Raw genomic sequence first — 13,766 nt, 5'->3', positions numbered from 1 at the left:
ATGAACACCTCAAACTACAGTAACACATGTTCTCCTGAGGCCCAGCACATGTCTCTGGCTGTGATCCTCTGTCTCGTCTATCTGCTGGGCCTCCTGCTCAACGGATTCAGCCTGTGGGTTTTCACTTGTCGCATTCACAAATGGGACTCTGGAGCCGTTCTGCAGTTCAATCTAGCTCTATCTGACGCCATCATTACTCCACTAACCCCACTGATGGCAGCATACTTCATCATGGATAGCAACTGGAGTTTTGGGCCTTTCGTCTGCCAGCTGAAGATTGCGGTGCTCAGCGTCCACTTCAATGGCAGTGTGATCTTCCTCACACTCATTAGCATTCATCGCTATATGACCGTGGTTCGCTTCAACCGCTCCTCATTGATGAAAAGGAAGACTTTCGTGAAGAAGCTGTGTGCTGGGATTTGGTGTTTTCTGATAATAATTGGCATTGTCTATGGATGGTTGCTTCCTGTAACCACTGAGAAAAATCATGAGCAGTGTCTTAGTATTCATCAGGGAAGATTGACAGATGCTTACTTTGTTATTAACTTTGTGACTCTTTTCTTTTGGTGTATTTTACCCTTAACTATATCAGTGTTTTGCTACAGTCGCCTTGCGAGCTCAGTATCCCGCATCAACATAAATTCTATTCAGGGCCAATCGGCCAAGACTAAATCCTTGAGGATGATAGGGATATGTCTGGTCATATTTGGCCTTTGCTTTCTTCCTCTCAATGTTGCTCGGACCCTTGGAGTAGTCATGAAAAAGTATCACCCTGAGAGATGCAGTGTTCTGTTGCAGGTGGAAACGGCTTATTATGCATGCTATATATTGGCAGGAATCAACTGCTGCTTGGACCCCCTAATATACTTTTTTGGATCACGTAATTTTATTAAAGCATTCAGGAGTTCTCTTAGGGTATTAGGGGTTAAACGCAATGCTGAAAACAAAAACGAATCAGAAACATTAGATCAAATTGTAAACAGAAATGTAATTTTGACCGTCTCTTAGGGCATTTTAAAGTTGGCATTAAACAGATTTGTGACGTTAATCCAAGTGAAAGGCTTTTGTCCATATGAATTGATTGGATGGTTGATATTACTGCGATGTGAGTAACAGGTTGCCCCACCCATATGCGCCAGTTAACAGAGAAGAGAATTTGCTGCAAGGAGGAGAGGAAATTATTTTGATTAAAACAAATAATGATGTGTATGGATAAATCTTTATCACTGCATGGACTTTTCTGCTATACTGCTGAACTGCACTGAACTGAAATGCATTAAATATGTTTTAAGACATGAAAATAAATAACTACAATGCATTGTGCAAGGCTAGCAACCCTTCAAAACATGTTTAGCAGCTGTATCTTTATAATTGCAGTATTACTAAAATTGATCAAGTAATATTTTGACTTGTAGAGCATGTGACTGAAACTAAATGAGTATATAAAATCCAATATTTTACACAGTGAAGCTGTTTGTCTCAGTGTTGATGACTGATGCAAGATAATAAAAAAGGGAAGGAATTTTCTGCGAAAATTTATACTCAAGAGTGACTAAACAATTTTTTGCTTATAGGGGAGACCTGGGATAGTTGTAACATGGGGAGAGTTGTAACACTATCAATTCCATATGGTATAGCGTACATTTTTACTTCTTTTGTCTTTTGTTACAACTTACCCTAGCTTGTGTGTAACAAAGGAACACGTGATATTCTTGTAGAGGGCTGAATTGATTTCATTTGTAGTAAACAAATGTGGCTGATTTGCATAAAAGTTTGAGCACTCAAGCTAAAAAATTCAGCGAGTTATAGGTGCTGAAGCAAAAAGTGTAACAACCATCTCCGGTCTCCCAAGTTAGCAGATTAATTATTTCAAATAAAATGGAACAATTTTTGAAAAATGTTTTTGAAAATCTTCCCATTCTATATCACTAAACATTATTCCAAAACCGTACACACGCATATGGAAGCTTGTTTCCGCCACAAAAAAAAAAAAAAAAAAAAGATAATTGCGACTTTTTATCTCACAATTGCGAGTTTACATCTCGCAATTCTGACTTTATTTCTCAGAATTGCGAGATATAAAGTCAGAATTGCGTGAAATAAAGTCAGAATTCTGAGATATAAAGTCAGAATTGCGAGATATAAAGTCGCAATTGCGTCTTATAAAGTCAGAATTCTGACTTTTTTTCTCGCAACTGCGACTTTATATCACGCAATTCTGACTTTATATCTCAGAATTCTGACTTTATATCACGCAATTCTGACTTTATAACACATAATTGCGAGTTTATATCTCGCAATTCTGACATATTTTCTCAGAATTGTGAGATATAAAGTCCAATTCTAAGGGGGGGGGGGGGGGGGGAAGACGGACTTTTTTTTTTTTACCTCAGAATAGTTTATATCTCACAATTCTGACTTTATAACACGCAATTGCGACTTTATATCATGCAATTCTGACTTTATATCTCACAATTGCGTGATATAAAGTCAGAATTCTGAGATATAAAGTCAGAATTGCGTGATATAAAGTCGTAATTGCGAGAAAAAAAGTCAGAATTCTGACTTTATAACACGCAATTCTGACTTTATATCTCAGAATTCTGACTTTATAACACGCAATTGCGACTTTATATCATGCAATTCTGACTTTATATCTCCCAATTGCGTGATATAAAGTCAGAATTCTGAGATATAAAGTCAGAATGCTGAGATATAAAGTCAGAATTGCGTGATATAAAGCCGCAATTGCGAGAAAAAAAGTCAGAATTCTGACTTTATAACACGCAATTCTGACTTTATGAGATGTAAACTCGCAATTGCGAGATAAAAAGTCGCAATTATCTTTTAAAATGTTTTATTCAGTGGCGGAAACAAGCTTCCATACACGCATGTAAAGAAATCTGAGATCTGTTTACAGATTATTATTATTATTTTTTTCACATAGCCTACTACTGGAAAAACATTGGTCAACAAAAATAGGAGGAGAGCATAAATGACATTTAGGGCTAGACTTGACTAAAAGTTTAAGCGTGGAAAAGTCCTTAAATCCCCATGGACCGATCATAATCTTTTTTTAGAATTCCAAACAAAGTATAGTCTACTATAATTTTGTCCAGTGTTCTGGAAATCTCCACAGAAACATCCATTGCCATTGCAGGATAATGGCTCAGTGTTTTTTGTTAGTTTGGTTTTGTTTTTTAATAAGGCTTTTTTATGTTTTTGTTGAGAACCGCATGACTCTGAGTGACGTCACTACATCAGGTGCGTGACGTCGACGGCAACAGGTAAAGCATTTCCTTTATTCATTGTAAATCGCTCACCCACCTGTTCACGGTGGACAGAGAACAGAATGGGAAAGCTTCAGGAATTCGAAATAACTCTTAATAACAACAAAACGGCTTATAGTCCCGGCGAATCCCTCTCTGGAACTCTGAAAATCTCAACTGCACAGCCCATACCATGTAAAGGTAGGTAAAGCAATGATCGCACACCGCAACCACCCTTTGTGTTTTTACTAGATTTAAAAAAAAAAAAGTTTCTTAACATGTTTACACTTTAAAGTACCCTACTTGTGTATCAGACGTAAATGTTAGCCCACTGTTTTTTTTCATAGACGCTCGGACGTTTATAGTTGGTATTTTGTCTTCGCGCATCGAGGACTGAAACTGGCGTCGACTCGAGCGAAACTTGTTGCGGATATTTTATTGACATACCAACATGGTGGCTAAATCTCTAAGCGCTTTCGTTTCTATTGGATTAGTTCTACTAAATTCCCGTAAAAACAGAAACCGAGTGTAACTACTTAAGGACATTGGCAATAATAAATGTTTATAAACACGCTTTAAATGTGTAATCTCGATCTAGGCTACTTCTCGATAACGTGCCAGGTGAACAAATCGCAGTTTCGGTTATCAGGTTCAGTATTTTAAAACCGTGACTGAGAAAATAACACATGAAGACCTGTATTTAAGTAAAAGTTAGGCACTATAGGACTTAAAATAGAGTAAAGAAAGAAATGGTTGTAACGCATGGGCAGCTACTTGCGGTGTTTATTGTTTTTCCGAACAAGCCATTTGCATAGGCTATTTATGTCTTAGGCTAAGCCTTTAAAGCGCGTCAAATCATTCAGACATTTAAACATCCTTTAAATTGTTCAACAAAGCAGATTTTCAATCTGGACTCAGTAGGCTACCATGTAAATGTACTTTGCTGCAGTACTGGTCAGACTGCCTGCATAATGCATCTTTTCACCCACCACCTGTTTTAAGTAGGCCTACACCTGTTCATGTTAAGGTCTGATATCCTGACATGGCTAAGCCTAACATATTCAATATTTCTTATTAAATATGATATTTTATTAGGAGAGTATAAATCTGCTCTGATTTCCTGATATATGTAAAGAAATTTAAGATTTTGATGTAAAATAAGCTTTAAAGATCCCACTATGCTAAATCAAAATTGAAGTTTGGAAAAAGAGACTTCAATATGTTCTGCCCAGACTTTTGCATTTTTTGCACTTGTCAAGCCATTTTATGGAGTCTTTAGTATTAAAAAATTATCAAAATATCATTGTTGTTGTCATTAAGAGAAATTACAAATTCGATTGTAGGTTTCCATTTATAAAAACACTTACAGGACCCACCAAACCCTGTCCTGTACTGTCCTGTAAGTCTTTGTACAATATTGATAATTGTATTGTATTGATAATTGCACACCACATTTAGCTCTGCATTAAAAGTACTGAAGACTTTATAGTATACTATACTGGCATGTCTCTACTGTTAGAATTGCATTGACAAAACAGTGAATAATAAAAAATAACACGCATACATAATTACACTACAGAAGAATTACTATGGAGTAGGCTAGCCTATATGTACAGAATAGCACGTAGTGTAAATAAATATAGCTATCTGATAAAGTATAAGGCTTTGTTACTTGCTGTTCAGTTCCAAAAGCATATAGTGCACATATATTGAATGTGTTTTTCATATTGTATTATGCAGATACAGTACAGCACTGACTTGTTTATACACCCATAAAACTAATATGAAAGTAACCAACGAAATCTGTTGTCAATAAAGCTACTGTTTGACTTTTGCTTTGGGCCTTGGCTTTTGGATCAAGCTGAAATATCTCAGAATATATATATATATATATATATATATATATATATATATATATATATATATATATATATTCTGAGATATTTCTGAGATATTTAAAAAAAAATTGAAGGCCAGTAGGCTGACATAATTTCTTTCTGTGTAAATAAATAAAAAAAATCAATGTGAACAAGGAAGTATGATTAAAAGTGCTTTGTTTTTGAGAACTGCTGTGGACTGGGCAAATGTGATAAGACTGAAAATGCGTCAGATCAGATGATCATTCAAATATAATAACAATGACAAATATAAATTCACACGTAAAGTAGCAGTATCATTTATGCTGACCTAGAAGTGGTTTTGTCAGTGGTTTGGGGCTGGTCTGTTGTTTGAGCTGAGATGTTGATGATGAATACTCACCGGACTGGTTCGCTCACATTCCGGGTCAAGGACGACAAGAATAACAATCGCACACATCTCCATTACAACTTCATGGAGAAGTGAAGTCAGCCGACAGTATTTGAAACGATAACTGTTTGAGTGTTCATTGTTTAGATTTTTTTTTTTGACCTGAGCAATGCCCTTTTTTGCCCTCTTTTCAGGTGTATTAAAGATGCTTTTTTTATGGTTGGACAAAATTTTCCACCCACATCAGTTCTTGAATGTCAGTTTAGTACTATTTCTTTTTTAAAGTAAGTCCGATTGAAATCTCAAGATTCCAAATGTTGTTGTTCACCCAGTTTCTTTCTAGAGTCTCTTCTGACATATTTCCCATGGTTGCTTGTGTATCTGTGGTAACATCTCTGCTTACTAGCACTCGGTGTGCGTCTGGGGGCAGAGAGAGAGACAGTGAGAGAGACAGAGAAAAAACATAGTGAGAAAACATACCCAATCTGAAAAATATCAATGTACAAAAAAAAAAACAATTTTCAACAAAGAGCTAATCTAGAAAGGCAAGTCCCAAACCTCTGGCAGCAATTAATATAGAGATGAACATGCATATTAATACAGACACTTTATATGAACACACACACACACACACACACACACACACACACACACACACACACGTGTGTGTGTGTATATATGTGTATGTATGTATATGTATATATATATATATATATATATATACATACACACACACACACACACACACACACACACACACGTTTTTATAGAGGCTATTATGGAGAAATAGGAATTATATTTATCTGCATTTACTGAACTGATGTGTTTTTATAAAAGTAATAAAAAATAAAATAAGTTACTTGTTCAATTATTCCATGTACAAAAGAATGACAAATTCAATTGCAATTACCTGTCTACTTTCCCCTGCTGCTAATTTCGTCATGTAAGATGTATTTTGTAGCAATTGAAGGGTTGCTAGCCTTGTAAGATGTATGTAGAAATTATTTGAATGAAGGTTGCAAAACATTTCTTGAGAAATGAGAAGTAAATAAATCTGCTTACGTCATTGCTATGTATGTTCTAGACCTCCCCTGTTGACTGTGTATGCTTAATGTGTTTTTGTCTGTTACCATGGCAATCTGAATGTGTTAATGCAACATCCTGCTGTCAAAAGTCAAGGAACAAGTCTCTCATCTTGGTGCCAGACAATCCCAGTCGTCATTTTGCTAACACCCATGACATATTCCTTTAAATAGCTGTTACCAAGAATTCAACATATCCTCATGCACTGATCAGTTCTTGTCAATTGAAATGTCATTTTCAGCATACAGTATTAGAATTAGAATTGATGTTGGCATATTTCTTTTGACTGACCTATATCTTTATTTCCTAATCAGCAATCAAAGTGAACTGCCAGGGCTTCTGTGGAGTGACCAGCAAATCAAATGACACTGACTGGACAGAGGAGGAGCAGTACTTCAGCAGCTCAGTCTCAATAGCAGATAAAGGTACACAGGGGGCTTGGTCTTACTCAGGGACTTACTGGGGACATTTGGGGATATTTAATTTAATTAATCAATCAACAATACTATTGATCAGCATTATGGACATAATGGACGTTTTCCACTAGAAACAAACATTAATGTATTATTTTAATTTAATACTGTGAAGCTGCTTTGATACAATCTGTATTGTGAAAAGCGCTATATAAGTAAACTTGACTTGACTTGACTCGCACATTAAAGGTATAGCGGAGGATCTTTCCAAATTTTAATTAAGACCCGCCCTCTCCACTTTTTGAAAAGTTTGATTGATTCACCAGAATGATTGACAATTAGGAAGACCAATAGTATAGGTGATCCACCCGGAAGTAAAAAATCCTCCGCTATACCTTTAAATGGCAGGATGCTTGTTCAAGTTCCTTACTGATTCTCCCCCATCTGTTTCCCAGGCACTCTGAAAGAGGGCGAGCACAGTTTTCCCTTCAAGTTTCTCTTGCCAGGTATGACACACTTTTATGTAATTGAACTGACCTGTCGCCCTGCATTCCTTCAAGATTCGTCAGTTTAACCACTGTTTATGTTTATCCTCGGCCACAGAACAACAAAGCCAAAAAAAAAAAAAAAACTTTGTATAACTAAAAAATCATGACCTAATAAATGTGAGTCACCCAATATAGGAATTTACGGATATAGGAATACGTTTTTACGTTCCTATACGTGGATGAACTATTTAAAAAGTTTTTTTAATGTTTTTGAAAGAAATACAGTAGAAATAATGTAAAAAAGAAATATAGTAAAATTTTAATTTTACATAACTATTAAAATATTTTTAAATGTAATTTATTTCTGTGATCGCAAGTCTGAATTTTCAGCAGCCATTATTCCAGTCTTCAGTGTCACATGATCCTTCAGAAATCATTCTAATGCTGATTTGCTGCTCAAGAAACATTTCTTATTATTAAAGTCGAAAACAGTTGTGCTGCTTATTTTTGTGAAAACTGTGATAATGTATTTTAGGATTCTTTGATGAATAGAAAGTTTAAAATAACTGCATTTTTATTTGAAGCATACATCTTTTGTAACACTATAAATGTCTTTACTGTCACTATTGCACAATTTAATGTATACGTGAAAAGGGCAAACATTTAACAGTATTGAATATTAAATATCAACCCGATGTTTAGGTTAGTTGTATTACATTTCTTTCAAAAAAACAAACAAATTGTAAATTAAATAAGCTGATTTTGTTTGTGATCAGTAAAATCAGTAAAGCAGGAAGAGACTTTTTATCCATGATGTTTTCATGAGTTTTTTTTACAAGTATTTCCAGTGCAGTCCCACCCTTTCCAGCTAAGAGCTGGAATTTCTGATAATGCCAGTCAATTGTTACAGAGCTAGAGGTTAAATTGGATTCCTTAATATTTGTTCATTTTATTCACTCTTTTCACAATGTGAAGCTAAGACATCCGCTAGCCCATCTAGTGTGTGAAACTGCTCGGCTGCTATTTGAAACCTCCATCTGCGGTTCCTCTTTTATCTGAGACTTTTCAGCTCCACCTAAAAGAACAATAGCATTCTTAGAGAAACGTGCCTTGTCATGCCGTAGCGTTGGCTTCTGTGGGATTAGTCTTTTGCTAAAAATATTTGAGCTTAAAGCATAATGCACCCTTTTAAATCTTTTGCTTGAAAAGAACATTATGGTAATGCAAAAAGCCCAAACTTTAGTTGTGAGAAGTCACCAAATGAATTCATTGTTCTTTTGTAGCTGCTGCTCCGGCTTCATTTGAAGGGCCTTACGGACGGATTATATACAGGGTTCGGGCTTTCATAGAGACTCCTCGTTTTGCAAAAGACTACAAGATAGAGAAGCCATTCTCTATGTTGTACACAGTCAACCTGAATGAAGTACCTGGTATACAGGTATGTGTGCAACACAGACCTCCAAAGAAAACAACCTCGAATTTGATTACTTGTATGCTACATGATTCATGCTCTGTTATTTAGTGCCAGTGATTTACATTACTATTTGCTTTGTGCAGGAACCTAGCTCATCTTCTGTAACCAAGAATTTCTCATACATGCTTGTGAAGAATGGGACAGTGGTGCTAAGTGCTGAGAGTGACATGCGAGGGTACATCGCTGGACAGATCATTAAAGTGTCCGCTGAGATTGAAAACAAATCTGAGAAGTCAACAGGCCATGTGGTTGCCAGTCTAATGCAGGTAAGATAACACTAACTACTTGTAGATTGTGCTGTGCTGTCAGACTGCAAGTGATCTGGATTATGAATCCTATTATAACAATAAACAAGGCAAAAATATTTCAACTCTCTTCTGCATTAGATTATATTTCAAACTAAATGGTTTCAATGAGCTCAATAATTCAATGTAGTGTGTAAAAGCAGTGCTCAGTATTATTACAGGGGGATAAATATTGTTCAAAAGTTTGGGGTCAGTTTTTTTAAAAACTTTTCAGCATAGATGCATTAAATATATTAAAAGTAACACATTTTTTTTGCACGGTTTTATGTTTCCTGGGGTGCCCTTATAATGTTGGTATGATTTTTAGATATTTTTTTTTTATAATTTAGAAATAAAAGGCATTTTTCCTAGCCTGATTTCATCACCTGATTTGAACACTCTGTTTGAAGGGGCGTGTCTGCTGTGAGACTTCAATGTAAACGCCCTCTGCTGTGATTGGCTGACATGCTTGCATATGAAATATCTGGCATTACATGTGGAACTATCTGGAAAACTTTCACTATTACAGCTATTATACATTTTTTACTATTACAGCTATCGGGATTAACGAATCCTGAGAAGTTTTTTAAGTATTTAGATCTATTTCAGTCACATAAAAGGTTGCAGTGATGAGCATTGAGCAGATGACAGTCTGTTGATCGTGTGGAAAAAGATCTTATCATTGCAACGCAGTTTCTGCACTCACTAATGATTTCACCAATGCAAACATGAGATATATAAATACAGTAAGAGATTCGTTGTGCAGTGTAACAGCGTCATTGATTTCATAACGAGTTTTGGCAAGTGTCCAGATAAACTCGCGCTGTGTGATTGACAGCTTGGGCGATTGGAAAGGGATTGTTCTTTGATCGCTTTCTGTATATTAATCACAATTTAAGTAAGATTATTTTCATCCTACTAAGAGAAACGATGTGAAGTTGATCGCTACTTCCATAGTAAATCACTACTTACCGCTTGCTGGAATATAGTTGAAATTGTCCCCTTCGTCAGTATGAAACGCTGAGAGAAGCCTGCTTGATATTATCCCAGGTTAGAAAAACAGTCCGTGGTGAAATGGACAGAGCAAACTAACATTTAACTTATTTTAATTTATTATAATACTTATATTTATTATACTTATTTTAATTAAACTTAGTTTAATTTAACTTTGAATTAAACTTTTGCGGTATCCGATTATAGATAAACATCAACCACATCTGTCGTTCGCCATCAATACGCCTGTGTTCCTGTGGGCGGAGGTTAGTGAAAAAACGGTTTTAATGTCGTCATTAAAGAAGGAAGTAGAGGGGTGTAGTCCAATCCAGTCGTTTTTTGTAGGCGACTTCTGTTAAATAAAATATCTCGCTTGGCATTGAACTTTGAGCTTTATAATTTTACAGATATTATTTATACTCTAACAACAACATTACACACTAACTAAAGTTTGAAACATGGGATCACGAAGAACGTGACCTTTAAAAAAACATGCTGTTATTTTGAACATTCTCTTGATTTTCAACATTGATAATAATGTTTCTTGATATTGGAATCATATTAGAAGGATTTCTGAAGATCATGTGACACTGAAGACTGGAGTTATGGCTGCTAAAAATGAAGCTTTGCTATCGCAAAAATAAATGACTTTATAAAAAGAATTCTTGTTCTGTATTTTTGATAACATATGTGCAGTCTTGTTGAGTAGTACAAGTGATTCAGAAACATTAAAAAAATCATTGCCCAAACTTTTGACCGGTAGTGTACTGTATGTCAGCCCATTATTCATATTAGCAGTGGTGGCTCATGGATTTTAAAATGGAGGAGGCACAGAGGCACACTAATTGAGGTCTGGGGATCCACTTTTGAGGATTTCTTTTATTATTATTATTATTATTATTATTATTATTATTAGCTGCTTTAAAATGGCTTTTTTGGTCACTTTTAGACATAAAATAATTAATTTGTAGCTGCTGCTCGATTGGTATCTTGGTAAATTTGTTGCCGATCAAATATTTAGTATCTCTTCTGAACATAAATAAGCTAGTTGGCACATTATCAAACTAATGTCACGTAATTCTTGTTTCTACAATGATTGGTTGATGAACCAAGGGAGGCTAGCTTCCTCTGCTGTGTATTTTTTTTTCTTTTTTCTTTCTCAACACTCTAACTGCTGAAAGTGAAATGGTGATTTGCCTCCCATCCCCTTCTCTATCCCCTCAGACTCACCTTAGCAGTTTTCTGATCAGTGAAGAGCAGTGGTGGTTCTGACTTCAGTGATATTTTATGGTGTTATAATAGTGAAACTGCAAACAAGACATTTGCATTCTGAGACATGAAGTTATATGAATGACTGGGAATTTTAAATGAACATTAAATCGTCCTTCATTTTCTCCTTCAAAATTTTGGGTAGGCTGTGCCTCCCTTGCCTCCTCTGACGTGCCGCCACAGATTAGTTGTTAACTGATATGGATTTATCAATGGTTGTGGTTGAATATGCAGATATATCTGTGGTCAGTATCATAGTATATTGCTCATCTTTTTTATTTCAGAAAGTGACGTATAATACCAAGAAGCCGACATATGACTTGCGGGCAGTAGCTGAGGTTGAAGGACCTGGAGTTAAGGGTGGGAATAAAACTGTATGGAAAGAGCAGATAATTGTGCCAACTCTTCATCAGTCCTCCCTGACTGATGGAAACCTCATCCATATCTGCTACTACATTCAGGTGAGTTTTTGTTATGCATATTACGTTAACATAATGTAGTGTACGGCGAGTCCTGTAAGTGTTTTGCTCCATTGGTGAGCATTTAATAGGTGGCTGTACATAATGAGTGGCAACATGCATATCAGAGAGATGCATCTTATCAGATGTTCGTGCAAAATACATTTGGTATTTCCTGCTTCCTTCCTCTCAATGAATGCCATTTGCATGTTTGCTTCTGCTTTTTCAGGTCTATTTGAAATACCCAGAGGTGTCATTAACTCTGCCCATTTACATTGGAAATGTCGCAGTGGATCCCACTCAGCCTTCCTCCTCCCGGCCAGTTCCACCCATGCCAGCCCCTCGCAACAACCCCACCCCTGCCCCTTCCCCTGCTGCTGCTCCCGCTGAAACAGCCCTTCCCAGTCTGCCACCAAAACCTGCACCCAAGCCTAGGCCTCGTAGCTGCTACGGAGCGTCCCCCAGTGCGCCTCCAGCGGATCTGTACCCTGAACTCCCAGGTGTGGTTAACTACAACGGGGAAATGACAAAGAGTCAACAGATTGAGTCAGGTTCCCAGCCTGCAGTGTCCCCTAATGCATTCAGCTACGCTCCTGGACTCAGCTTCAGAAAGAGACAGAACGGCCTATCAGCACTGCCATTGAGTTCATCCTCCAGCCCTCAAGACACAAACGGGAATCAAATGTCCTCTTCAGCAAGCTTGCCTCCAAACTATAGGAGTTCAGCATATCCACCTGGTATGGGAAAATCATTCCATTGAAACATTTGAAAAGTGGTATGTTTATTAGTTCTATGATCTGATTCAGTCTGTGGATCATATAAAATCTCATTGTGAAACAGGTCTTAGTTTTGCATTTTAATAGGCTATTTAAAATGTAGAATTTCTATTATTATTATGTTTCATTGATCATTCAGTGTTACCTGATGATTAATTTGATTTGATTTTTTTTGACAGAACCCCCACCTTCTTATGAAGATAGCTTCAATACATAGGATGTTACCCAACCAAAGGAAGAAGGGAGAAAAACATTGAAAACATTCATAACACTCCTGTGACTTCATAATAAATGCAGACCTCAAGCACTTTTGAACCAAATGTGTAAATTTACAAATTCTGAGTTCTGATATTAGACCTGGTGTAATACTTCAGATGTGGTTTGGCAGCTATAATGCCAAACAGTTGGAAAATCTTTTCATTTTTGTCATTGGAAATTAGATCTGCCTCTTGCAAAAGTTTTTTACAAAAAGTTTTATCATGGAAGAGTATTAAGTACTCTTTTACTATTAGACTATCCCTTGTTTTGGACATGCTTGCAATCACACAACCTCCAAGGTATATTTGCTTTTATTGGTATGTTCAGGCTTTAATTTTGTTTGTTCCTGATAAGCTACAGAAGGATCCAGTTCTTAACTGAAATTGTAACTTCATATATAGACCATGTTTGGATACACTAATCATCCTCATTATATGAGACTACTGAATATATTAAATCTGTGGTATTTAATTATTCTTTTCTGACTTTGATAGTATTTTCCCCTCAAGACAATTTTATTGCACACTACTTGATTGAATTTTTTTTTGTATTTAAGCAGTGATTTGCATTTATATGTAGTATGTACAGATTAATAAAATTCTTTTCGAAAATCAATGTCATGCAAATTTGAGTTGAATTGCAATAACTGAAGAAAGAAAACCCATGTACTTCTTAACAGAATGGGAATGAATCAATGACGTTTCTTGTGACATTGATATAAATCTTTGATAGGCTTCATTTAAGCCTTCTAAAG

General features: G+C 36.1%; 2 protein-coding genes across 2 annotated transcripts; both read left to right on the top strand.

The window, feature by feature from the left end:
* LOC308690501 (P2Y purinoceptor 4) lies at positions 1-1,008 on the top strand (the record flags this gene model as incomplete). The annotated part of the gene is made up of 1 exon (XM_081364990.1): positions 1-1,008. The coding sequence occupies one exon, from the start codon at positions 1-3 to the stop codon at positions 1,006-1,008; it is 1,008 nt and encodes a 335-aa protein (XP_081221116.1).
* Positions 1,009-3,241: 2,233 nt separating this feature from the next.
* On the top strand, positions 3,242-13,641 carry arrdc1a (arrestin domain containing 1a). The gene is made up of 8 exons (XM_081364987.1): positions 3,242-3,470; positions 6,914-7,024; positions 7,468-7,518; positions 8,784-8,938; positions 9,058-9,240; positions 11,805-11,981; positions 12,208-12,715; positions 12,934-13,641. The coding sequence occupies exons 1-8, from the start codon at positions 3,353-3,355 to the stop codon at positions 12,969-12,971; spliced, it is 1,341 nt and encodes a 446-aa protein (XP_081221113.1). The 5' UTR covers positions 3,242-3,352; the 3' UTR covers positions 12,972-13,641.
* The last annotated feature ends 125 nt before the right edge of the window (positions 13,642-13,766 follow it).

This window comes from Scardinius erythrophthalmus (genome assembly GCF_964197995.2).
Source record: "Scardinius erythrophthalmus genome assembly, chromosome: 5".
NCBI lineage: Eukaryota > Metazoa > Chordata > Actinopteri > Cypriniformes > Leuciscidae > Scardinius > Scardinius erythrophthalmus.
The sequence above is the reverse complement of the archived record's forward strand: the minus strand, read 5'-3'. Positions and strand labels throughout refer to the sequence as shown.